The sequence below is a fragment of the Lagopus leucura genome, unplaced genomic scaffold (genome assembly GCF_019238085.1).
Source record: "Lagopus leucura isolate 7727_CA_CO unplaced genomic scaffold, USGS_WTPT01 Super-Scaffold_100004, whole genome shotgun sequence".
Taxonomy (NCBI): Eukaryota; Metazoa; Chordata; class Aves; order Galliformes; family Phasianidae; genus Lagopus; species Lagopus leucura.
In genome coordinates this window covers 58,503,724-58,527,159 of record NW_024962264.1, presented here as the reverse complement: position 1 = coordinate 58,527,159, position 23,436 = coordinate 58,503,724, and the positions used below count along the sequence as shown (strand labels likewise).

General features: G+C 40.2%; 1 protein-coding gene across 2 annotated transcripts in view; it reads left to right on the top strand.

The window, feature by feature from the left end:
* CRMP1 (collapsin response mediator protein 1) overlaps positions 1-23,436 on the top strand; it is a 43,271-nt gene extending 19,835 nt beyond the window's left edge. For both annotated transcript variants that reach the window (XM_042870815.1, XM_042870817.1), the window contains exons 5-14: positions 3,924-3,985; positions 5,637-5,717; positions 7,979-8,047; positions 9,878-9,998; positions 11,735-11,891; positions 15,450-15,591; positions 17,064-17,234; positions 18,443-18,622; positions 20,541-20,706; positions 22,383-23,436. In XM_042870815.1, the coding sequence (XP_042726749.1) occupies positions 3,924-3,985; positions 5,637-5,717; positions 7,979-8,047; positions 9,878-9,998; positions 11,735-11,891; positions 15,450-15,591; positions 17,064-17,234; positions 18,443-18,622; positions 20,541-20,706; positions 22,383-22,474 (1,241 nt within the window). In that variant the 3' untranslated portion in view covers positions 22,475-23,436. The remainder of the gene's footprint in view (positions 1-3,923; positions 3,986-5,636; positions 5,718-7,978; positions 8,048-9,877; positions 9,999-11,734; positions 11,892-15,449; positions 15,592-17,063; positions 17,235-18,442; positions 18,623-20,540; positions 20,707-22,382) is intronic.

Below are 23,436 nucleotides of genomic sequence, written 5' to 3'. Positions count from 1 at the left end.
TCTTGGTCTCCTGTGGCCCTCCCTAAAGTTACTAGAAGATGTTTTGTATCAGGACTCTGAAAAACTAGGTCAGTTATTTAGGAGTCTGTTTAAGAACTCAGAGGCTTGATTCAGTTCAATTAACAAGTCTGCTATCATGTGACATACTGTAGGTTACCCTACCTGACCTCCAGCTACCATTCAGGAATAGGACAGATAAAATGTCTAATAAATCCTCTTCCACACCTGCTGCTTCAGCATAGGAGAGGCATATATGGCAGGGCATCTTGGTAGCACCGCATACCTGCATGCCTTCAGAAAACAAATTGTGGTCTAGTTCCTATCTGACAGCCTGGGTTTTCTGCCCAGAAACATATTTTTTCAAGTATTTTTCATCTGATGCATTCTTCCTTTATTTATTAGTGGGAATGTTTTCTGAAACAGTATTAAATACCATGAAAATCAGAATGACTCTTTTGTTGGAATGTCTTAAGTAGTACATTAATGCATCATTCTTTAAGAGGTATAGTGTTAGTGATGACTTAGATTTGAAAAATTCTCTTTAGGTCACAATATACTATCAAAGTAGAAACATGAAGCAAAATCCCATATTTTCAGTGAGTAGTTGTTCACTGAGTTACTGTGGAGGAATTTATCTTCTACTGCAGCATGCTAGCAGCACACTTACTGTATAATGGAAAAAAAGCCCAGAACATTACAGTTAGCAAGATGGCATATAATTTAGACAAACTGCTGCTGGTCTTCAGTTGGATATTTTTTTACAAGGTGATGACGTCTGGTAATAGTGATGGTGCTGTTCCTCTGTTATCAGTGCTAACATGGACACAGTGAAGTGCGTTAGCTGAATATCAGACAAGAGTGCTGTGCTTTGTTTCAAAGATTAGATGTTATTTTCCAGAGCTCCTGGGTCACACGTGGCTCAGCACTTCCAAACGTGCCAGGGGCTTACATTGAAAGCCCAGTACTCAGTTGGGTTAACAGTTTTCTCCAGCTATAGAAATGTGAGTTTTCACTCTTCAGGGAAGGCAGGGAGCTATTCATCCATTTCTGACCCTTGGTGGCATCTTTGGTTGCAGCAGCACTAAGAGGTCACTTTTGTTCTTCTGGATGCTGCAGTGTCTCAGTCAATAAGAATTACTTTTGTGTGTGGGGAGGCACAAGTTATGGATGAATATGAAAGCACAAGCAGAATAGGAAATAATTCAGTGTGGCAAGGACTTTCAAATTAATGGGTAATATCTGCTGATAATTGGAAACGTCTGAGCCAGCTGGTGCAAATAGACTTGATTTGAATGGAGTGACACTGGTTTTCATCATCTGAGAATCTGGATTGAATTTAACCTCAGCTGATTGTTTGGTAGGAGAGTTAGGCAAGGAGCAGGCCTCCGTTAATCATATTTCTGTTAGTGCCTACTAAAATCTTGGTATGAGTAATGGGAGCTCAGAGAGCTGCTGCTGCTGTACTTTGTCATGAGGTGTAATTGAATAATTAATCAGTTTTAAATCAACACTAAGCTAATTTAGGGAGACATAGGATTTTGATGGGCCTGGAGATTTTGTAGAACCAAATGTCAATTACAGAGCTTTTAGCTTTTTAACAACTAGTTTGTGATTGTGATTCTTCAGTGTATATAAAGGCACAACAGCCTGAACTGTGTTGACAGAGGCCTTGATGATTCCTTTAACTTTGTTAAAAAATTTGTTAGAAATTTGGAGAGGATTCTGTTGAGTACCCTGGTGCAAGAATGAGAACCCACCCCTGATTTGAAAAAGGTTATAGCATGTAACAAATGTTAAACGTGAATTAAAATATGCAATGGACCAGGTCTTTTGAAAAGCCACGTATTCCCTGTGAGGTGATTGAGGCACCAGACCCAAGTAATTGGTCAAAGAATTTAGAGTTGAATATCTGTATATGTAATCTGGTGTTATTTTACCTTGGTATCTTGTCAAGGTAGTTCCTTTGCAAAATAGGATGGCTTGAACCATCTCTGTATTGGCTGTAAAGGCTAACTGTGAAGTGCCCTTCCATTTTATGGTGCCTGATATAGTTTTGCTTCTATATCTGTAATTTCTCCTTCTGCGTTATGGAAGCAGTCAGTAAGGAAGCAGGATCACGTCCCATAGCTGTCTCTTCTGAGATGCCTTTTACTCCTATGGACTTTATAGCTAACATTAATTTGAGTGGGAGCAAAACTCACAGTCAAGTTGCCAAAATTAGGACGGGGCCTAAAAGAAAAGGGAAGAGATCTTGTGATGCTTGGGTAATGCTTGTCTTCCAACTGTAATGCCTTGATAGGACAAGAGGAAATGGTTTTAAATTAAAGGAGGGGGAGATTTAGATTAGATATCAGGGGGAAGTTTTTCACAGAGAGTATGGTGAGATGCTGGCAGGGTAGATGGGACTGCAGGTATGAGTCTGTAATTGTTGGCACCAAGTAAAGCAGTCTTTGACTGTTTTTTAACAGGGATATGAGTGCGCTGAAAACATGTAATATGAACAGTCTGAGGGATTACAGCTGCTTAAGTCTATGTGTGTTTTTTTGGGATCCTGAAAAATAGAAAATAAGGTAAGATCACTGGCTGAGGTGGCTCCGTGGTTCAGGCTGGATTTGCTCAGCTTGGAAGGCAGCGAGGAGGGACTAGTTCCCCCGTCATATTTCTTCCTGAGCTGCCTGGCCTTAGCAGAAAGACGTTAATGCCAGTGATCATTTCAAGGTTTTATCCTCCACGTATCCCAGAGTATTTTAGCCTTGTAGTTGAATTGAATTGAATAAACAAATTCTCTGCATGAGCACGAACCAAACCTTCTGCTTGAGATGCGTCTGCATGTCTAGATGCATGAAGAGTTTGTAACCAGGGAGCATTATTCATTCAACACAGCCAACATACATAACATGCACAACTCTCCTTTTTCCTCTTGCCACAGGAAGCTCAGTTTTCCCAACCGCTGTTTTGAAATGCAGCTTACACGGATTAACTTAGAATTGACTTTTCTTTTGGGCTGGAGAAGTGTGAGATCAGTCCCTGTGCCAAACTGGGGATATTGTCAGTAGACTAAAAAGAAAGGCAAGTTTATAGACTAATATAAATTCAAATCATAGAAAATATAAACAGAAGAGGTTTGGAATTCCCATTCTATATTAGAACATGAAGCTGTATAATTCCTCTGAAGAAATTTTTGAAACATAGTGGAATACAGTTGATACATGGCCACCAACACTCAACACTAGTATTTCTTACTGATTTCTAAAATTTGGAGCTGTCATCTTTCATGGTTCTGTGTCACTGCCAGCATAAATCCTTCCAGCTTTGGAAGGTGGAGGGAGAGGTACGGCAAGCTGCCCTTGTATCTGATTTCAGGCTTTAATTCTGTGTCTGCCATCAGCTCAGCTGGGTGCTTTGGACAGCAGGATCAAGAAAAAGCAAGTCAGCTTGCTGGTTCAGACACAATTTCTGCAGCTTTTCAGCGTTTTGAAGAAGCATAACTGGAAGTTTATCTGTGTTTAAAAGCACAGTTCCGGGTCAAACTAAAATGTTTTCATGATTTGTTAAAGAAACCTAAAAAGTGATGTATAGAACTTTGTACCCTGCAAGTGTTTTAACATTTTATGAACTTTATATGCTTGTTTAAGCCACTGTCACTTGTCTGTAATTTGGCTCCTAGCAGTCTTATCTGCAGTAATGGCTGTATTGCTCCAGGGCTGAACATGGCAATCCACAGAGTCCAGCAAATTCCCTCTGAAAAGAAGGGGTTTAGGCTCCTAGTCACAGCAGCCGTAATATAGCTGTGTAGCCTGCTTTATTTATGGCATTATTTGGTAACACTGAAGACATGATCTGCTTTTCCTGTTTGATTTTATTCAAATACAGTTTAGGAATCCACTAAACATGGCAGTGTCTTTCATTTTGTCTTGGAACAGGTGTTAACTCTTTTCAAGTCTACATGGCCTACAAGGATCTCTACCAAATGTCTGACAGCCAGGTACTGCTCTGAATGTTTTTCATTGCTGTGATCTGTCCTTTCTTCTGTGATCTCTCTGCCAGCAGCTGAGGAGTTGTTAAGTTGAATCCTAGATCAACATTCCCACTGATCTGAGTGGCACTGGGGGGGGTTTGCACCTGAGGGCTATTTTTGTCTGAAGGATCAGTGCTGTTAACATCTGCGTGTGTTCTTCGGACTGTATGGCATTCAACTTCTGCAGGGATCATCTAATGTCCCCAATGATGCAGCTGTTCAGCACTGCTTAGGAGTTTGCCCTCCGCTTTACTTTGCTGTTGCCATTCAAGAACTCTGTGTAAGAAAAGGAGAAAATGATGAAGCACATGAGGCAGTGACAGTTTTGAGATTTGAAGAGTTCCTGTGTTGCTGCAAAAGGTTTAATAGTGTTGCTGACGGAGTAGGTGGCCTTTTCTCATTAGGGCTGGAGATAACAATGAGCTTGTTTGTCCAGTGCTCATTACAGATTCCACACTCTTCAGCTTTCCCATTCATGAGTATCAGGTCATTGTAAATGGACAATGACATCTGTGAGTAATGATAATGTGTGCTTATTCAGTTGAGAAAATGTTTTATTTGTACTTATTCCCAGAGCTGTAGCTCTCAGTCTCTTAAATAACTGTTGCTACACCTCCAGTACATGTGGTTTTAATTGCAATTTTAGACAAAATAACATGCCTTCTCTTGGAAGCAGTGCATGCCAAATTCAACTCACTGTTGAAATTATCAGAAGTAATACAGCAAAATATTAAATGTAGCTGAACTAATGCCTTTACTCTGTTTAAGGCAAAAGTAGGCAGTGAAGAAACCATATCTTCAGGATTTGATCTGTAGTTGAAAAATGGATTCCCATGCTGCTGAAGTCTGGCTTATAAAAGGATCGTATTAGCTCAATAACTGTTAGAAAGAGAACTAGAATTTCACTAGTGTGGTAATTCAGTTATCTCAGAAATCCTCACTTAAATACAGTAGGATCAACAATTTTCATTTTGTGAGGATGGGTTTATAATCTTAGCAATAAACAAAAGAATGCTCTAGAGAAAATACGGGTTCTTTTAATTGTAGTACAGAAGGTACTGGTGAAAACTTGACACCATTTGCTCTAAAGGGTGATGCAAACTGCCTGCACTTCAGAAGGTATGTGTTTTGGCTGTACTAGGGGTATCTGTAGTCTACTGATTATTCCCATTCCATCTGAGTGCATCTTATTGGATCCTTTTTTTTTTTTTTTTTTTTTGTTTAGGTAGGCAGGAGACCTTTGTTATTTATCTACTGTGTTTGATAAAACTTGGGAAAAGAGATTATTCACAATGTGGAAGGCATGGGGAATAGAAGGAGCTTGTGGAACCACCATGTCTGAGGGAGATGTGGCATCACTTGGGACTTGACCCTGTATTAGTGCAGAAAGGCACAGGCTTGTCCTGGGCAGGCATGGTGTATGAGAGGTGGGCCAGGTGATGCCTAGCAGTGTAACTCTGGGAATATGTCAAAAGTGGATTGTGGAAAAAGGAGATAATATGCCATTCACATAGAGAATTACCAACATAGAAGGAGCAGAATGGAGATGAACAGAGTTGCCTAAGTGTTAATATGTTTTCCTTATTAATCAGCATTTCCTTCTTTGTACTACCTGCAGCTTTATGAAGCCTTTACCTTTCTAAAAAGTCTTGGGGCTGTCATCCTGGTGCATGCTGAAAATGGAGACTTGATAGCTCAGGTGAGTGAACTGTGATTTTTGCTTCACTTTGTGAGATATCCCAAGAACTGTAATCAATAGCAAACCTTCCACTGATCTTTCCAAGGGAGGATTCACTTGTAGAACAGAATGGAGAGTTCTGAGTGGGTATTGTTATGATCACATATATCTGTGGCAGATGAGTATTTTAAGGCTGTTATAGGGGTATCTCAATCCTCAGATCCCTTGTCTGTGTGCAGAGCACATCAGAGGTCTGTGAGCCTCTGAGTGAGCTGATTGGTTTATTAGCTGGCTTACCTAAGGACTAAACTACAGAGCTGACAGGAAAATTACAGTAGCTAAGAACAAGCTGTCTTTGAGCTCTACATTAGGGAAGACATATTGTTGCATGCTTAAGTGAGATACAAAGATTTGAATTTTTGTGGAGTGTGTAAGCACTTTTGCCCTTAAGGGTTTATTTTGTTGTTTTTCCCTTAGTGGGATTTCTGTCCTTTCTCTAGCTGGTAAGAATTTACTGCCTTTGAGAGCCTTCTTTCCCTAGATCAAGTTTGACCAAGCAACCATTGATCTCAAAAGAGAGTAGTGAGGAGTCAGCAGGCACATGCAGCACAGTAGTGTCCTTCTCCCACTGAAACCAGGTGAAAACCATATGGAGAGATTCAGGAGAGGAAAAACTGCTGATTTTTCATGAAGATTAGAATGATTTAAAACTATCAGAATATATCATTCATAGTGTTAGCATGACACAAAACGTCCAGTAGAATGAAAATCAATACATAAGTCAATATTACTGTAGGAATGGCAAAATGAAACAAATCAAATGGCATCTGTGATGTTTTGATTTGTGTCCTATTAAAATCAGTGTACACTTGTGGAACTGCATTTTTGATAGAAATCTGTTTCAGTTACATTTTTCATTGCTCAGCTTTAATATACAACAATGGAATATGAGCATACAAGAAAGAATTATTAGAAAAAGAAGTAGTTGTAAAGAAATGTGAATTATGTTACACAGGAAAATATTTTCCCAGCATTGTCATGTTTTAGGAAATCAATCAGTTCCTTTTATTTAGAAGGATCATTTGAATGGCAAAAACAAAGCTGGATATTCAAATCCTCTTATGTTAGTAATTATATCACGTGATCTGATATTATGACTTCCTTCAGGATATAAATGTATCCTATCGTAAGTGTTGACATCCTGTGCTGTCTTGCTATTTTTTGATTTATGGATGCAACTGTTTATTTTTTTTATTGTATTTTAATTATCTGAAGTGTTTAACTTGCAGTGTTCAGAGCTGTTGCCGTAATGATTTAGAACATCCATTTCTAAGAGTACCTATGAAAAATTATGATTTTCTAACCCAAATAATCTTCATTACACAGTCAGATTAATGCATTACTATTAAATGGCTGTTCAGCCTTGACTTGCAGTGAAGGCAAAAGTATGTGTGGATGTTAACTTACTGAGATTTTGCTGGAGTAATTGGTAATGTATGAGCTTTGCACTCTGGGAGGCCTGGGATCAAATGTTTACTAGATGACATAGTAAAATGTGTTAAGTAACTCCATCCTGGTCTCTCAGGGACATTCTTCTGTATTGGAGACATTGCACTTGTTGAAGTCTGCTCCTTAGAGACCTGAGGACATGGCAGGCTGGGCTTTGAGGTGCATCAGCTGCTGTGTTCCCACTTTGGGCCCATTGGTAGACCAGTACCAAACTCGGGTTGGAAGTGGTTGAATTAGCAATTGCTATGACAAAGGAGCTTTATTCCAACACCATTGCTCGGTCTTACATTGAAAGTTCAGTGAAGCTTCTTTCCTATTTAAAAAAAATTGATCGCCTTGCTGTGAAGCTTGATAGCATAATTTTTTTGTGACAATTTTTTTGTGGTCCCTAGTAGGGCTTTTTGCTTCCATAAAAAGATAATGTTAGTTATTCACTCTAGGAAAAAAGCCATACAGAAATGTAATGCTGAAAGTTTAATGAACATAACAACACTTTGTAGGTTGTAGAAACAGAGTAAAGAAAGAATTGCAGGATGGGAATATCCATAATTACTACTTAAAATGTTGGTTGAAACCTGTTGTTCAGTCTGGTGTTTGGTCAAATAGGACTCCTAGGCCAGTGGAGACTTCAGCAGGCTTACAGAGCTACATTTGTACACGCAGGAATAGGGTGATCAGAAAACATGGCTGTTAATCTTCTGGGAAGTGGTTCGAGAATCTCATCCTGGAGTGGTTGTTGTATTTAGTTGTTGTATTTATCTGTTTTGTTCCAGGAACAAAAGCGCATCCTGGAGATGGGAATCACGGGACCGGAGGGACATGCCCTGAGCAGGCCTGAGGAGGTAAGAGGTTTTGCTCATCTTGTTCATGGAAAGACTTTGTCTAGCATGCAGTACTGCAGCTTGGCCTCTGTACATGCAGATGATAGATGGGTGCATGGAGGGAGGCAGCATCCTGTTTGTCCTATGGCCACTTCCAGAATTATTCTCTTTCTTTCTGTTTCTGAACCCTGTGCTCTGACTCCAGGATTTGATGATTGAGTAGCAGGCTGAGCACCAACAGTACTGCTTATGGGTTAGACTTTTAGGTTACCAGATTGATTAAAATGCCTTGGATTAAAACCTCCTGTTAGATACATCTGTATGTATATTCCATGCGTATATGTGTGCCAACTTATGAATCTGTATTTATGTCAGCAGAAATATTTGTAGTAGTACTGCAAACAGTAGAAATGCAAATATATGAGGATGGAAAGATGCTGCAAGGCAGCTCAATTTATGTGATTGTCCTGTAATAAAACTAGACATTGCAAGGATCATCTCAGGCATCTGGAAATGGTTTTCTTAATGAGAAGGAATGGATGGAGATGTGTCAGTGTCTCTTATTGTAGACAGTTCAGGCTGCTGATGGCATAACGGGGGTAGTGCTAAGTGACTGCTTTCCTTGAAGATTAAAGAGACAAGTCCCTGGAGATTTGAGGCTAAACTTGAAGAGATTGTTGTGGTTTGCAGATCTTTATATAACCTTTCCCCAAGACAAGAGGAGTAAACCTAATTGGTCACATTCTATTGAACTGTTTATGTATTTTTTTTTTCATTTTCCTGTTTAATTTCCACCTAAATTATTCTGAAATAATTGAGGCATTTCCTTTTAATGAGAGTAAGGGCCTAAGGAAAATCTGCATTTGCAATTCTGGAATTTCTGACTCTGCCATCTGATGGCCTCAGACTCAGTCAGTGGTGCACAGAGGTCCTGTGTTCCTTCCTTAGACTTCTGTGGGTGTCTTTGGGGATTTGAGAGCAAATGTTGCCATAAAAGTCATTTAAGAATCTGAAGTTATAGTCTGATTTTAAGAAAAAAAATATTTTACAAAACTGTGAAGAAGTAAGGAGTGTGGTTTTGGCAGGCTAAATTGTTCAGCTTTGTCTAGCACAGCTTTTGGAAAAAAATTACTGCACTGTTAAGTCAGTATGTTTAATTTCAACAGATTGTTAGGTACTAAAATGTTGATACTGTGAGTCTGTCTAGGAGATGTAAAACTGATGACTGGGTAGAGGAGCCTCAGAGTCACTGGCAAACAGTGCACCTCCACCTGGAGATGACTGCTTTGTGCCTGTGTCCCAAACAGCTCTATGGTAGGAGGTTGTGTTGATGCATACAGGGAGATGTTTCAAAGGCTTTTATGGATTATGGGCTAAATTCAGTCCATAATGCTGATGTTGCTGTTGGAGAATACTTTATTTTCACTGTCCTTTTATCCTTACAAAAAGATTGCAGAGAGTAAGCTGCCAGGGAGAGTTCTGAGCTGAGGCACTGTTCCTTGTTTTGTTCTCCTTCCAACTGCAGAGTACAGGGAGAGGTCTGAAGACTTGAGAGGGAGGTAAGGAGGAGCCCTGTTAGCCACCTGCATGTGATCTTTCCTCAGGAGCAGGGAGCTGTATTTGCACCAGACCAACCGTACCCTTTAACAAGTACAGCTAAATATAGTGGTTACTCCTAACAAGAGGTGTGTGATGCTGGGGGATCTCCTGCTTTCCTGCATATCCCGCTGTGAAAAAAACAATCAGTTCCTGAAGAGTTGTTGCTAAGCAATGAGAAATATGGCTCAGTCCTCCAGTTCATTTTTTTCTTGTCTGCTTTTTCAGTTAAATTCTTCTTCCTTTTCCCCTCAGCTTGAAGCAGAAGCAGTTTTCCGTGCCATCACCATTGCCAGTAGAATAAACTGCCCAGTGTACATCACCAAGGTGATGAGTAAGAGTGCAGCTGATATCATTGCACTGGCCAGAAAGAGAGGTAAGAGAGTTCCTTTTCTGCCCTCAGACTTGGATTTTGTGTTGTATAGAAGCTCGGTGGAAAAAAATGTTACTGGCAGACTGATCAGTACACTTTGACACCAGTCACAGACACTAAGTGTTTAGGACTGGTTAAACTGAAAAGAGATCCTTCTTAGATAATTTCTCCCCACGAACTCTTAAGCACCCCAATCCTCCTCAGGATTGCATTGTAACTCTTTGTTTTGGTTTAAAGGTGAAAGGAACTTACACCTTTAAATTTTCACCTTCTTACAAGACCTAGCACATTCCCTGTGTCTTTTATTTCAGGTTGTTACCTTGTGTGGGGTTAATTCTAGGTTGCAGTGGCTTGGGCAGTGGATGTGCTGTATGACGTGTCTGATCCTTGCTCTCATCCTTGCTGTTGGAGGCTGACCACCAGTAACATGCATTGGGGATGTCTGTGGTCAGCCTTGCTTGGTTGGCCATGTTAAAAAACACCCAAAAGGGACAGAAGAGGATGCAGCCTCTTCTGAGGCTGCCTTTGCTTGCTGGAACCTTGGCATCACAGAAACAGCACCTGAAGTGCTGCCATACTGGGACACTCAGGTCTTCTTTGAAGGCAGTGGGACAAGGTGTAGCTCAGCATGGGGACAGTGGGGAGGTTCACTCCCTTTTGTATTGAAAAGTTTTGTTCTTTCACAGTTAATCATTGTTCTGTAATCCTCATTTTCTGCTACAAATGGCACCATGTTAATGATTTCTCTTTTCTGCTGAATTGTCACTGTTTTTCCATGCTTTTCCTTCCTGTTCTTTTTGTTTTTCTTTTCTTGCTTGTTTTCCGGCTCTTCCATTTTTCAGACTATTTCTACAGTGCCTCTGTTCTTCCTCCTGCCCTTGTTTATAGAGGTGATGAGAACAAAGGTTAAACCAAGTAAGAGCAGACTCACACTTTTCCATCTTTTTCACAAAGTTACTTTTCCATTCATTTCACTTGAGAATGGAGAAGACAGGCAGGAGAATCAGCTCTGACAACGATCACAAAAAGAGAATAAGTGGAAGAGCTTACCCTTGGGTTGAGCTCACTAGAAGATACCAAAAGAGGGGATCTCCAGAAGAGATCCTTTCCCTCTGGTAGCCAGCTCTTAAATAGGTCCAGGAGGGGTGGAGCCTGGCTCCACCCCTTCCGGCAGCACAGGTGAATTGCCTTCACCTGTGCTCCTCTGGCTGACTCATGGCTCACCTCAGGTGATCAATCAGAGGTTCAGGCCGTGACTCAGCAGTTCCCATACAGGAAGCCAAAGAGCTAAACATTATCTTGATATTTATGTTCCTGGAGACTTGTAGTTTGCTGGCGGAACCATATGCTGTGATCTACTGGTGCCGTGCCTAACTTCAGAGTGATAGAAAGGCATCTGTCAGGAGCCCATCCTCCACCTACATTCACTCCAAAGCACAGCAACGGAGAGAACGTGGCTGTGATTAAAATAGTACAAATTAAAAGCAGGTCTGAACTGTCTCCTTCTGGATTAAAAAGAGAGCTTTGTAAATATCCTGATCAAAAGCATGTGTAGCTCAGAGAGCCTCCTGATTAATTTTTTATTGTGCAGACAAAGCCAAGGCTGCTTTATTTTCTGGGGGCTACACTGACCATGTAGCAATGCATAAATTATACATGGCAGCATGCAGCAAGATCTGCAATGTGCTGGAAAGAGAGTGGATTGTAATCAGTTCCTGTATATCCTTGCTTTCCCCAAGGTCCCCTTGTTTTTGGAGAGCCGATCACTGCCAGCTTGGGGACAGATGGGACACATTACTGGAGCAAAAACTGGGCCAAGGCTGCAGCTTTTGTGACCTCACCACCTCTGAGCCCTGATCCTACCACTCCAGATCACTTAAATTCACTTTTAGCATGGTAAGACCTTCATTTTTTTTAACTGACTGGTGCAAAAAATCAAATCAAATCAAGTGCAAATGCCACGTGGAATAAAGCATCCAGAGATCAACTCAGTTTCTTTAAAACCAGTGCCATGCATGACACAGCAGAGAAGGGAGGGTGGAAAACTATCTGTGAACGTGTGCTGGGGCTGTTGGACTGATAAACAGACCTGGACCCTCCAGTTTCTGGGTTGCATATTTGAGATAAGATGTCTGGTTATTCAGGAATTCTTTTTCTTTCTGCTTTTTAAGTGGTTCCTACTTGTACAGCTAAACAAACAGTATAGCATGCCTTATGTTTTTATAAATTCCAGAGTCCTGAGGCTGGAAGTTAAGTGATATGTATAGAGAATGTATGTCAGGCATGAGAAAGTGACCAGAATGGTTTACAAAGAAGACTGTTGGGGATTCAGGTGGAGACAGGCTAGTGACTGAAAGCATCACGAGACAACAGGGCTGTGGATTTGCTGTCTTCAGGTTGGCAAGGGGATAATTATCAGTAAGGAGGGGAAAGCAGTGTGGACAGTTTAGAGACAAGTGTCTTCTTCATGTAGAAGATATCAGGAACGTCTTGCCAGTAACACAGACTGTAAATCCATCCCTGAAAGTGCTGCCTGTAGCCAACTGTGGGTCTTCTTACATAAGGAAGTTCAGCTGTAGATCCCCCAGGGTGAATTGCTGGTGTTGCTGATATTAGGAGCTCAGCCACTGAAACCCTTATTTCCCATGGTGGAAGCACTTTGGTGGTGACACTTGTCTCACCTTTTGCCTCCCCTTTCTGAGAATCTCTCTGCTTTACACAGCACAGTACAATTTTAACCCTAAATGTGGCCTATTGGTCTTCAGAAAACATTTCCTCCTTAGATTAGTTTTCAACATGACTAACTGGCTGCATGGAGCAATGGCAATGGGGCCAGTGTTACAAAAGCCCTGTGGTGTGTAACTCAGGTTAAGCAGAGCTTTGCTTCGGGTGGAGGGAGGTTCCTTTCCTTGCATACATCTCTGCTTGCACATTGCAGGTCAGACTGTGTGCTCAACAAATCTAGATTTCAGCTACTATAATGGTGCTGCATTCACTGCACTGTTAATGAATGTGTATTTGAGCTCTGAGTTGCACGCATTTCTGGTAGGAATGTGCAAGCATTTGTTCTGCTCTGAAGGCCTTGTGGCCTAATTTTCCATTATTGAGTTTTCTGTTCCGTAAAATAAGGACAAGAAGGAAAAATGGCTTTTCTTGTCTGACTTGTCACTAACAGCAGTGTAAGGAATGAAGCTCATTGTGTGAGGGTAAAGCTCTTAGCAAGCATACATGTACATGTGTATCAGAATGCTTGGTCCTTTTTTCTGTCAGATGCAGCTGTACGTTTTCAGAAAAGAGAGTCCTCAAATAATATGTGGATCAAAACAGATCGGCTGAAATAGCAAGAGAATTTTTAGACCTGGAATCCAAATAATGACATTTACCCTAATATCAGAAAGACAAATGGAGGAGGGAGAGTTTTCATTATGCTCCAAGCATGCAAAATGCCTTTTTTTTTCTTACAGGCTTAGAGTCCTAGATCTTAAATGACAGCAGCTTAGCCTGCTTTTGGCTTTAATACTTTAAATCTATACTATGAAACTAAAAAAAGAGCTGTATGTATTATCCCTCTGCTCTGCATTTGTGGGGAATTTTATGCAAGGATGATGGTAATCATAACATTTCATGTTTCTATTTCACTGTTCATCAGGAGATAAATATTTTACATCCATTAAAGAATACTCAACAATATTCATATTCTGCAAGCATGCTGCTCATGCTGATTACCACAGAATCTGTTGACTTTTTACTAAAGAGTTGGAAGTACGAAAATTTAGGGTCTGTCTCATCGGGCTTGCAGATTTGGTTCTTTTTTCATATGTGGCCACATGCACCTCAGGTAGCTTTCATCTTCCATGGTGTACTACTGCATTATTGCTGCCTTGAGAGGCCCATCTCTTCTCAAGCTAGAGATGTGAGATCTCAGCACTACATTGAAGATGTCAATCTGCCCCCAAAACCTTGTTTACAGTGGAAAAAAAATGCCATGAGGTATGGTGTGGTGTTTAAAGAGGCACTGATGTTGGCTGTTAATTCCCACCACTTTTTTGAGATGTTTTCTGTGGTGATCCCTTCATCTCAGTTGTTCATCAGATGCTCGCCCCACACTTGGCAGTGGTGTACACCTAAGCAGTAGGAGTGTAACAAGAAAGAAGAAGTGGCATACAATCTTATGTCTTTATTGCTGTGTTAGAATAAATTAATGTTTTCCTGATGGATTTGGCTTAATCCTATGGATTATTACTCTTTAATACATTCCTACGGATTAGTATTCATTAATATACTCATTAATAATTCGAAATAGCTAACACATTGCTATTTCACCATGAAAAACATAGGTTTGGCTTATAACAGAAATGAATGGCTGGATCTGAGCATGGTGAAGAACCAGAACAGAGGCCAAAGAGTCTTCTCCAACTGTCAGCAATCATTAGGGTTGGCAGCCCAGAAAATTGCAGAAAGTTGCTGATGTGTGACTTTTTTCTTCTGTACTTGGTTGCATGTTAGCTTGCAGATACCTAAAGTAGTGGACCAGAATTGTTCAGATGTTTCAGAGCTGGAATTTGTCAATTAGAAAGAATGACAGGCTGCTAGGATGTCACCCTTCTGCAGTGACAGGAGAAATTGCAGTTTGTTTCAACTTGCTTGACTACTGTAAGCGTTCCTGCAGATACTGAAGAGCCTATTTTTTTTTCCTATATTTGCAAAATACTATATATTAATTACACTTTTCCTTCTTATTCCCCAAAATAGTAGTGTTCCAGTTTTGATCTTTGCAACAATTTTTTTCTAAGGTGAAAAAATATATTCAAATACAATCATTTTTTTGGTAGCTCTTTCTGTGTTTCACTCCCTGCGTTTCCCTGTGTAAGGCCTATAAGTTAGGTAAATCCAGAGTACATTTCACTTGCATTATCCCCTTTTTTGTTTAATTAAAAGACAGTGTGGTGAAAAATATTCCTCCTTTTTATTTTCATTGTCCTGTATTGGAAGGCCTGTTTGGAAGGTCAAGGAACACTTGTGTAAAAATTGCAATAGAGTGTATGTGCTGGGGAGAAATGCAGGAAACAAGCTTTTGTGCTGCAAAACATGCTGTTATTTCTGAACGTGGTTATGAATTTGAGTACGGCAGACATTTCATGGAAGCTCCTGATCATTTCCTTAATCTTAACAATAATCCTTTGTCTGGGTTTGTGTTTGTGCCTGATCTCTGTTAATAGCAGCCCTAGACCCAAGGAGGCTGGAATCTATGGGAACTCGGGGTGTTTCAGGGAGATGTGGAGATGTCAAAACTGCTGTTGGCTCTTCAGTGATCTGTAGCCAACATGGAAAGGCTGCTGATGTGACTTAGAGCCTGTACCTCCAGTGGGTCGGCTTGAAAAGTCCATTTGAGCTAGTCTGAGACAAAGGTAGCCTTGGTGACTGGTCTAAACCTTCTGTGTGTTAACTCCACAGTGGGGACCTGCAGGTGACGGGAAGTGGACATTGCCCTTACAGCACTGCCCAGAAAGCCATTGGAAAGGACAACTTCACTATGATTCCTGAAGGGGTCAATGGAATTGAGGAGAGAATGACTGTTGTCTGGGACAAGGCTGTAGTAAGTAATTACTTTTATGACAAGAAATTGACTGTTGGCTGAATTTTGCAAGGCAGGAGACTCCTCATCAGTATTTCAGTGACTTTTTAATATATTAGTGAGAATTCCCAGAGGGAGCAACTATGAGATGAATTGTTTGTTTCAGAAATCTGCTCCAGTTTTATAAACTCAGGTCTGTGTATCACTTCTGACATGCAGTGCCAGTGTTTTACTCGACCTGAGGCTTCACAGACTGCAGTGTGTAATTTCTTCAGTTGTGTCAGAGTGGATGCTTCTCATAGATGTACGATCACATGGCGTGTAGAACAGTTCAATGATTGTGAAGTAGACCTCATGTAAATGAAATGAATGGATTGTTTGAATTTGGGAAGTGTCTCATTGCTTTTCAGAAATTACAACTGGATGGCAGCAGAGCCTGAGGCTAAACCATAAAGTGCTCTGAAGGAGAACGTTGCATGTAATTCATGCTGGCATATTTTGCTGTGGAGTGCCGGTGTATGTTAGCATTTTTTTGATGGTTCCGTGGATCCTAATAAGTAATGATATTCTCCCTCCATTGTCTGTCTTCACTTCCACACCCATACACATACTTATAATACACAGTATTATACAATAATACACAGGCTTATTACTTTGCCCTGCACTGCACTCAGATGTGTATTACAGACTGTAAACTGCTGGTATTTACGATACTTTTGTGAGCATTTCACCCAGATGATATTTCATAACCACTGTCTGCAGGGACCACTTTTGTGACTGCAAGCACAGAAGCAGCTTCAGATATCTTCATATATTAAAAAAACAAGCAAAATGCAACCAGACAGTGATATTTTCATTTTGTTACTCCTACAGTAGGAAAGAGCTGCCACAGGGGTTGCGAGATGACGCTTACAGGTGGCAATATTCATTTCTGGACTACTAAGTAGCTTATACATCTCATGATTTATCAGGCAGTAAATACATGTTTATTTGTTTGTTGCCAGGGAAGACCTCAAAATACTCTACTGCAAACTCAAAAGAAACTGCAGCGTGCAGCTGCTACTAAGCCATCACTAACAGTATAAAAGGTTCAATGGGTGGTGACATGTCTCCAGGCAAGAGCTTTGTAATTGCAGTTGTATTGCTTTGATTTGCAGATTTGAGAATACATACAGGAGAATAGAGTTAATTTGCAAAAAGTATTTCTAAAGGAATCTGATCATATTTTATACTTGATCTTTTAGTTACTCTTGTAATACCTACATGTATGTATCTCAGTTCTACATTCACTAAAATGCTTAATTGGAAATTACTAGGACTTGTGAAAAAGCACACAGGCATCGGTGCTTAGGGAAAGGGATCTCAGATAGCTGAGAAACTGGATGGTATCCACGGCATCAGAATGTTGTTGGTTTTTCTTTTTTTTCCATTCAGCACTCTGAATACTCAGTCTCTATCTTATAAATGCTTTGCTGATGTCACGTTGTTTTTAGGCCACAGGTAAGATGGATGAAAGCCAATTTGTAGCTGTCACCAGCACCAATGCTGCCAAAATCTTCAACCTGTATCCAAGAAAAGGCCGGATTGCTGTTGGATCAGATGCTGATGTTGTTATTTGGGACCCTGATAAGGTGAAGACTATAACAGCCAAAAGCCATAAATCGGTAAGCTGAGAAAGACAGCAAACAACAAAAAAGAAATGTCTCTGTCACTTTTCAAATGTTGATCCCATTTCATGTGAGGAAACACGTGAAATGTAGAGGAGTGGGGCAGCTGCCTACTCCCTATCTGAAATGTGTAGTTCTGAAAATGAAGGTAATGAATCTTGCATTGGAAGCGCTGGGATCAGGAAGGATTTATTTTCTCTCTGAATATACAGTTGCACTATTTTTTCGTACTTGATCTTGTAAATCAGCGTGAAGTAGCAGGTCTGCAGCTGAGCTTAATAAAGCTGTGATTATGTTTGAAACCAGCTCACTTTTTTTTGCTTACATGAAAAGCAGCCGGTGTTGTGAAATGCACGTTTAAATCAACAATACCTTCTTGTATTATAGATGATGAAATACTAACAGTTTCATGGCTCACTTAATTGCAAAGCTTTGATATGTACTTTGCTGTCCTTAGCACAGAGTACAACAGTAACTCACCTTCACTTCACAGCAGATCTTCTGTGTTTATCTCAAATTTGTATCATCAGTGCTGTGGTCTTTTGTACTGGGAAATCCTTATATAAATTTAACTGTAAATGCAGTGAGGTGGTTTATATATAAAAAAGCATAAACCTTTGAAAACCTTTAAAAAGTAAATGCAGGTGATTCTGTTTTTATTTCTTTCTCTCTCAATATTTTTGAAAAAATAATGATCACCTGCCCTTCGGCAGTCATTCCTGTTTAGCTTCAAGCTTTCCTGGTCCTTTCTGGGCTTTTTCAGACAGAAATACACGTGCTGGCTCTGAAATCTCAGTTCTTTCTGCAAGTCTGAAGCTTTCTGTGCTGGGCATCTGAAATTGCCTTACATAGTCATAGCACGTACATGGTGGGACCACGTCTTGTGGGTATCTGACAGCTGAGCCAGAATTTTCCTTCTTAGTGAGGTTATTGCATTTCTAGAGGTTCTAGATAAACAGGGAAAGTCCTCAAAAAATAGCAGATAAAGTCCTGATGGAAAGTAAGCAACATATCCAGGAGAGGTGGATCGGATACATGCTTTTAAATTATTTAATTCAGAAATGCATTGCTTTTCCTTAAAGCAGCATTTTTATATGCCTGTTAACGGCAGTTGCTTAAAAATATGACTACAAATGTGGTTTATTAGTTACTGAGTGAAGGAGGTGTTTTACCAAACTTGCAGTGAATGTACTGTTCATCCTCAGGCTGTTGAGTACAACATCTTTGAAGGAATGGAGTGCCATGGTGCCCCGCTAGTGGTCATAAGCCAAGGGAAGATAGTGTATGAAGATGGGAACCTGCACGTAAATAAAGGAATGGGCCGTTTCATCCCTCGCAAACCCTTCCCTGAATATCTTTACCAGCGCATCAAAATCAGGAATAAGGTAATGTCGGATATTATTTAATCTTCTTCCAAGCCACATCCTCTTGGAATCACATATTATATTGTTCTAGTATGAGCCCATATTAGATGGAGTGTGTATGACTTGTTCAAAACATGACCAAAAAGCTGGCTCCTTTGCAACTGATACCACTTAACACTGTGCTCTTCACTGAGTAGAGCGTGTAAAGGCCTATTGGAGTAACTGTCTTATGCCCAGCTGTGCCATCTTCTGAAGGGAACAGTGATACAAGTTACTTCTAGATGGATGTCAGCAAAGAGATAATGATTCTTTGGGAGAAGAGTTAGCCAGAAGAAAATTAAGAATTTAAAATTGATATTAATCTTTGCATAATGTACAGCCACGTTGCAGAGAAGAAAAGTCAGACATCCTCTTTATGTTTGGCATCTGTAAACTGCTGTTGATGCATTTGCTGAACTGAGTTTTAGCAGCATTTACAGCTCAGAAAGCTTTTCTCTCGTGTTTAAATAAAAGCTTGGGAAATAACTAAGATTAAGACTAGGGCTTGGCCTGTCTTGGCAACATTTAGGGATTCTTTGGAATTTGATGCCAAATTTTGCCAGTGGGTGATAAAATTACTTTGAGAGAACAGGTAACAAGACAAAAATTACTAAAAGATTTATTTTCTTCAACTAAATGTGTGCCATTCCCTGCAAGGATAACCACTGCTGAAATTAAACCTACAAGCTGGTTGATGAATCTTCCAGCATTTTTATGCAAATTGTGTCAAGCTATGAAAGACAGAAAGTCTGCTCTTCTAAGGAGAAAACACACCGTAAAAATAAAATGTATTTACATAAGAGTTTTGCAAAATACCAAGTGGTAAATTTTCTTTTTTACATTATTGAGTTAGATGATGTGGGCCTTTTCTTCACATTTGCCTTTCAAGGGTTTAGCAGATGGGAGTGCACTGCAGAGTGACGATGTTGTTTTATTTAAATAGTGAAAACTACACTTCCAAAACAAGTATAGTGTTTCATAGCAGAGATTTGCACAAAAGTAACTGGGCGAAGTGGCTTGCATCTAGCAATGGGACTGGATTTGGGAAAGACATTTGATTATAGATACGTTGGGAAGGGTATGCGGAGGAACCAAGTGAGGCACTGACATTTTTGCACTTCCAGCTCCCTCTGCTGCCTGTGGAGAGGAAGTGAGAGCAATCCCATATCGGTGTTTCTTTTCTCACTATCAAATTTTATTAATTGAAAACATTTTGAAAAACTCAGTGATGGTCGTATCAGCCACCATTAGCTTCTGTAGCTATATCACTGCACAAGAGAAGATAGATGAACACATCACAGAAGGGCCTGCAGAGCTCTAACTGGCACAGGGAAGACCTCCTGGAATAGGGATAGCAGTACAAATCCCTGCCTTTGTGGAGCCCTGGAAAGTAGATTCACTGCTGTGAGCAGCTGCTTCCTTCTGGGCATTAATGTTGGCTCAGCTTGCAAGGTTCTTCTGAGCCTGATGCTGAATTCCCCAAAACAAGGAAAAAGCATTGCTTTCTGTAAGAGCTAGAACAGACTCCTGTGAGCAGTGTGGCTTTCCTACATGGCATTTAAATTCCACTTTTAAACCACTGGGAAAATGATTCTGAAACAATGATCATATAAGCCTTAGATTTCTAATCCTTCAGATGAACTTTGCATTCTGAAATCCAGTGGCTAGAGACTCTTCCTGAAAATTGGAGCTGTTTTCTTAAACATACATTTCCTAGATTTCTGTCTTTGTAAGGCCAGTGAAACTCTTATGATTCTCTTTTCTCATATTCCTCATAAGAACCATAGGCCAAGATGCAGAGACCCCACTGTGCCCAGTGGCCTCTGTGTGTCAGTACGGGTGTCATTAGGGAGCATTATCAGAGCATTCAGTGTCTGGTTTTATTCTGCTCCTGCTTTAGGTGGGAGGACTGCAAGGAGTCTCCAGAGGAATGTATGATGGGCCTGTGTATGAAATCCCTGCTACGCCAAAATATGCAACTCCTGCACCCTCAACTAAATCCTCCCCTGCCAAAAACCAGCCCCCACCAATCAGAAACCTCCATCAGTCTAATTTTAGCTTATCAGGTAAGTCAACCCAACTCATTAGAAATGCCTTTAAAGCCTTGAGTATGGATTATTGGTGATTAATTTCAATTACAATAATTACCTCTTTAATCCAGTATGAAAAAAAATACATATATGTAACAGGAACATATATAAAATGTTCATATGCATTCTTTCCTTAGGAATATTTAACAAATTACCAAATATTCAGAATGTTTGTAATTTAAAATACTTTTCTGCTGCAGCCTGTATTATTTACCTGACACCATGCAGAGGTCTGTGGTTGATGTGAGTGTGGCCCATTGGTGGTCAGTGGCATGTGGGCCTGGTGTGATTCACATGGCTCAGACACCTCCGATGTCCTTCTTAGAGTACTGACAGAAGCTGTTAGATGTGGGAATCTCAGTTGTCCTTGCCCACGGTCTCCAAACCATGTGCAGTATCTGTTAATATGCAGATTATACTTTTCCATGTCTCTTCACTCTTGGTGCCCAAAATATTTTCCATGGTGCATAAGAAATAGACTGGAAAATCATCCTTTGGGGTTGTTGGAAATAATTCTTGTCATTTGAAGATAATTACAGGCGTGTCAAATTGCTATCCTTCAAAAGTCTGCAGCCCAATTGGTAAATAAGTGGCTCTTTATGATGTTGTTAGGAAAGACACAGGATTTTCTCCCCCACTGGGAGAGATGGTGGCATTTTCATTCCTGACAAATCCTCTTTTTAGAAATTAAAACTTGTAGAAGAAAGCCTAAGGAGAGTAAGTATTTTAAAAGCCCTTCCAGTGAGTTGGAATGTATTTTTCCCTGTACACTTGGGCCCATGTTGAGCATACAGAAATATGTATATCTATATAAAGAAAAAAAAAAAAAAGCAAGCTTAAAAGTTTGACCTGTAACAATAAAAAGTAACGAGAGGATTTTGAAAAGCATGTGAAGCTGTGGTTTCTGAGTCTGCTGCTGGACCTGTGTATTATCATGGCACCTAGTGGAGCAAGTTTGATTCCAGTCAGGCACCTCACGTGTGACTGAGCCAGAGACTATAATAGCATTTAAAATGATCTGACAATTTTTTAGTAATCTTATTTTGCCTTTAAGAAGCTGAGTGTGTTCACACAGTATTTAGCATAGCAGAAAGCTTGCTGTCACAAACTTAATCGTCCAGCATTTTAAAATGCAGTTTGCAGTGGGAATGAGTTTACATCAGATCAGTGCTCCCTTTCATGTGCACTAACATCAGATTTACTGTGCTGTTAACCCATGGACCCTGCAGGGACAGGCATTTGAAACGAGTGAGGCAGGTTTCAAAAGGCCATTCTGCACATTCATGATTTTCTTTCCTAATAAAAGAGCAATATTTTCTGTCAGGATCTGATCTGGTGAAGGGAATCCAGGTGGTCATCACTGCCTGGATTCTTTCTCAGATCAGCAGAAGACAATTTCCAATGTAGGATGAGCATCTATGCTCAGTCTGATCCCAAACATTTATGCCTGCATTTCTTATTGAAGATGATTGAAGCTGGGCACGGGCACCTTTGAAGGTCTCTTTAGCACTTCAGGCAGGGGCCTGGCTCAGGAGAAACCAGCTGATGGTGATGTGAGGGAAGCACAGCTGGTATGTCATGTAAAACATCACTGCTGATGATTTGATTTTGCCCTTCTCATAGCCTTGTTTTCTGTGTTCCTCTTGTTGCAGGAGCTCAGATAGATGACAACAACCCCCGCCGCACTGGACATCGCATCGTGGCACCTCCTGGTGGTCGTTCTAATATTACCAGTCTTGGCTGAAAAATGGTGATGGACAAAAACACGAGGAGGAAGGATCATGTATCTGTGTTACTGAACCCACAGTTTTACTTGGTACTAATGGAAATAAAAAACGAAATGTCTTTTTTTGGGTTTTTATTTTTTGTTTTGTTTTTGTTTTGTTTTTGTTTTTTTTTTTGTTTTTTGTTTTTTTTTTGTAATTTGTATAGAAAGAGGTGATAATAGTGTGGTGTGTTTGCTTGGAACTACTTGACTCACAATTGTGCTTTCATGCCATAGTCACCTTAAAGCATGGTGCTTCCATTGCCCCTTTAGTGACCACAGGCTTTAGCTTTGTCTCGTAACTGAATGATGGTTCCTTTGCACCCTTTTGCTGTATTAGAATAGTTAATGCATGTTACTGAGTTATTTATGCAAGTTGCATTCTGTGAGTGAGTCCCTATAGAACACGTTGCCAACAATTGACTAGACGCAATGCCAAGATTAATGTCTGTATTTGATAACCACCACTAAAAACACTTATGAAGAAAACGGCCATCTTGAAAGTATGCAGTAGAGTAGTATAGGCAGCTTCTGTTTTATCTTTAATTTATTATAAACCCAAGAAGCACTTCTCTCAGACACAGAAAATCATCAGGACAAATGACAAATGGTCTCCGTAGCACCTGTCTGTACCCACTCAGTACGTTCCAAGTCTGTGTCTTCATTGTTTCCATTTTAGACCGCGCCATACTTTATACAAACCAATGCCATTGCCACCCCTGCAGGGATTTCTCCTCCTGGGCAGTAGTGCTCTCCTTCTGCATGAGTTTTTTGGTACTTACAGATAATTCAAGTTGCCGTCGGATTTTTAAAGTTTTTTGTACAAAGTTTTTCCTTTGTAATCACATGCATTTTTACTTACTCTACCGTATCAAGATCTACTAGTCGTGGTTCTATTTCTGAATTCAAAGCTTGTGAAATAAAGGAAATTAATTGATGGA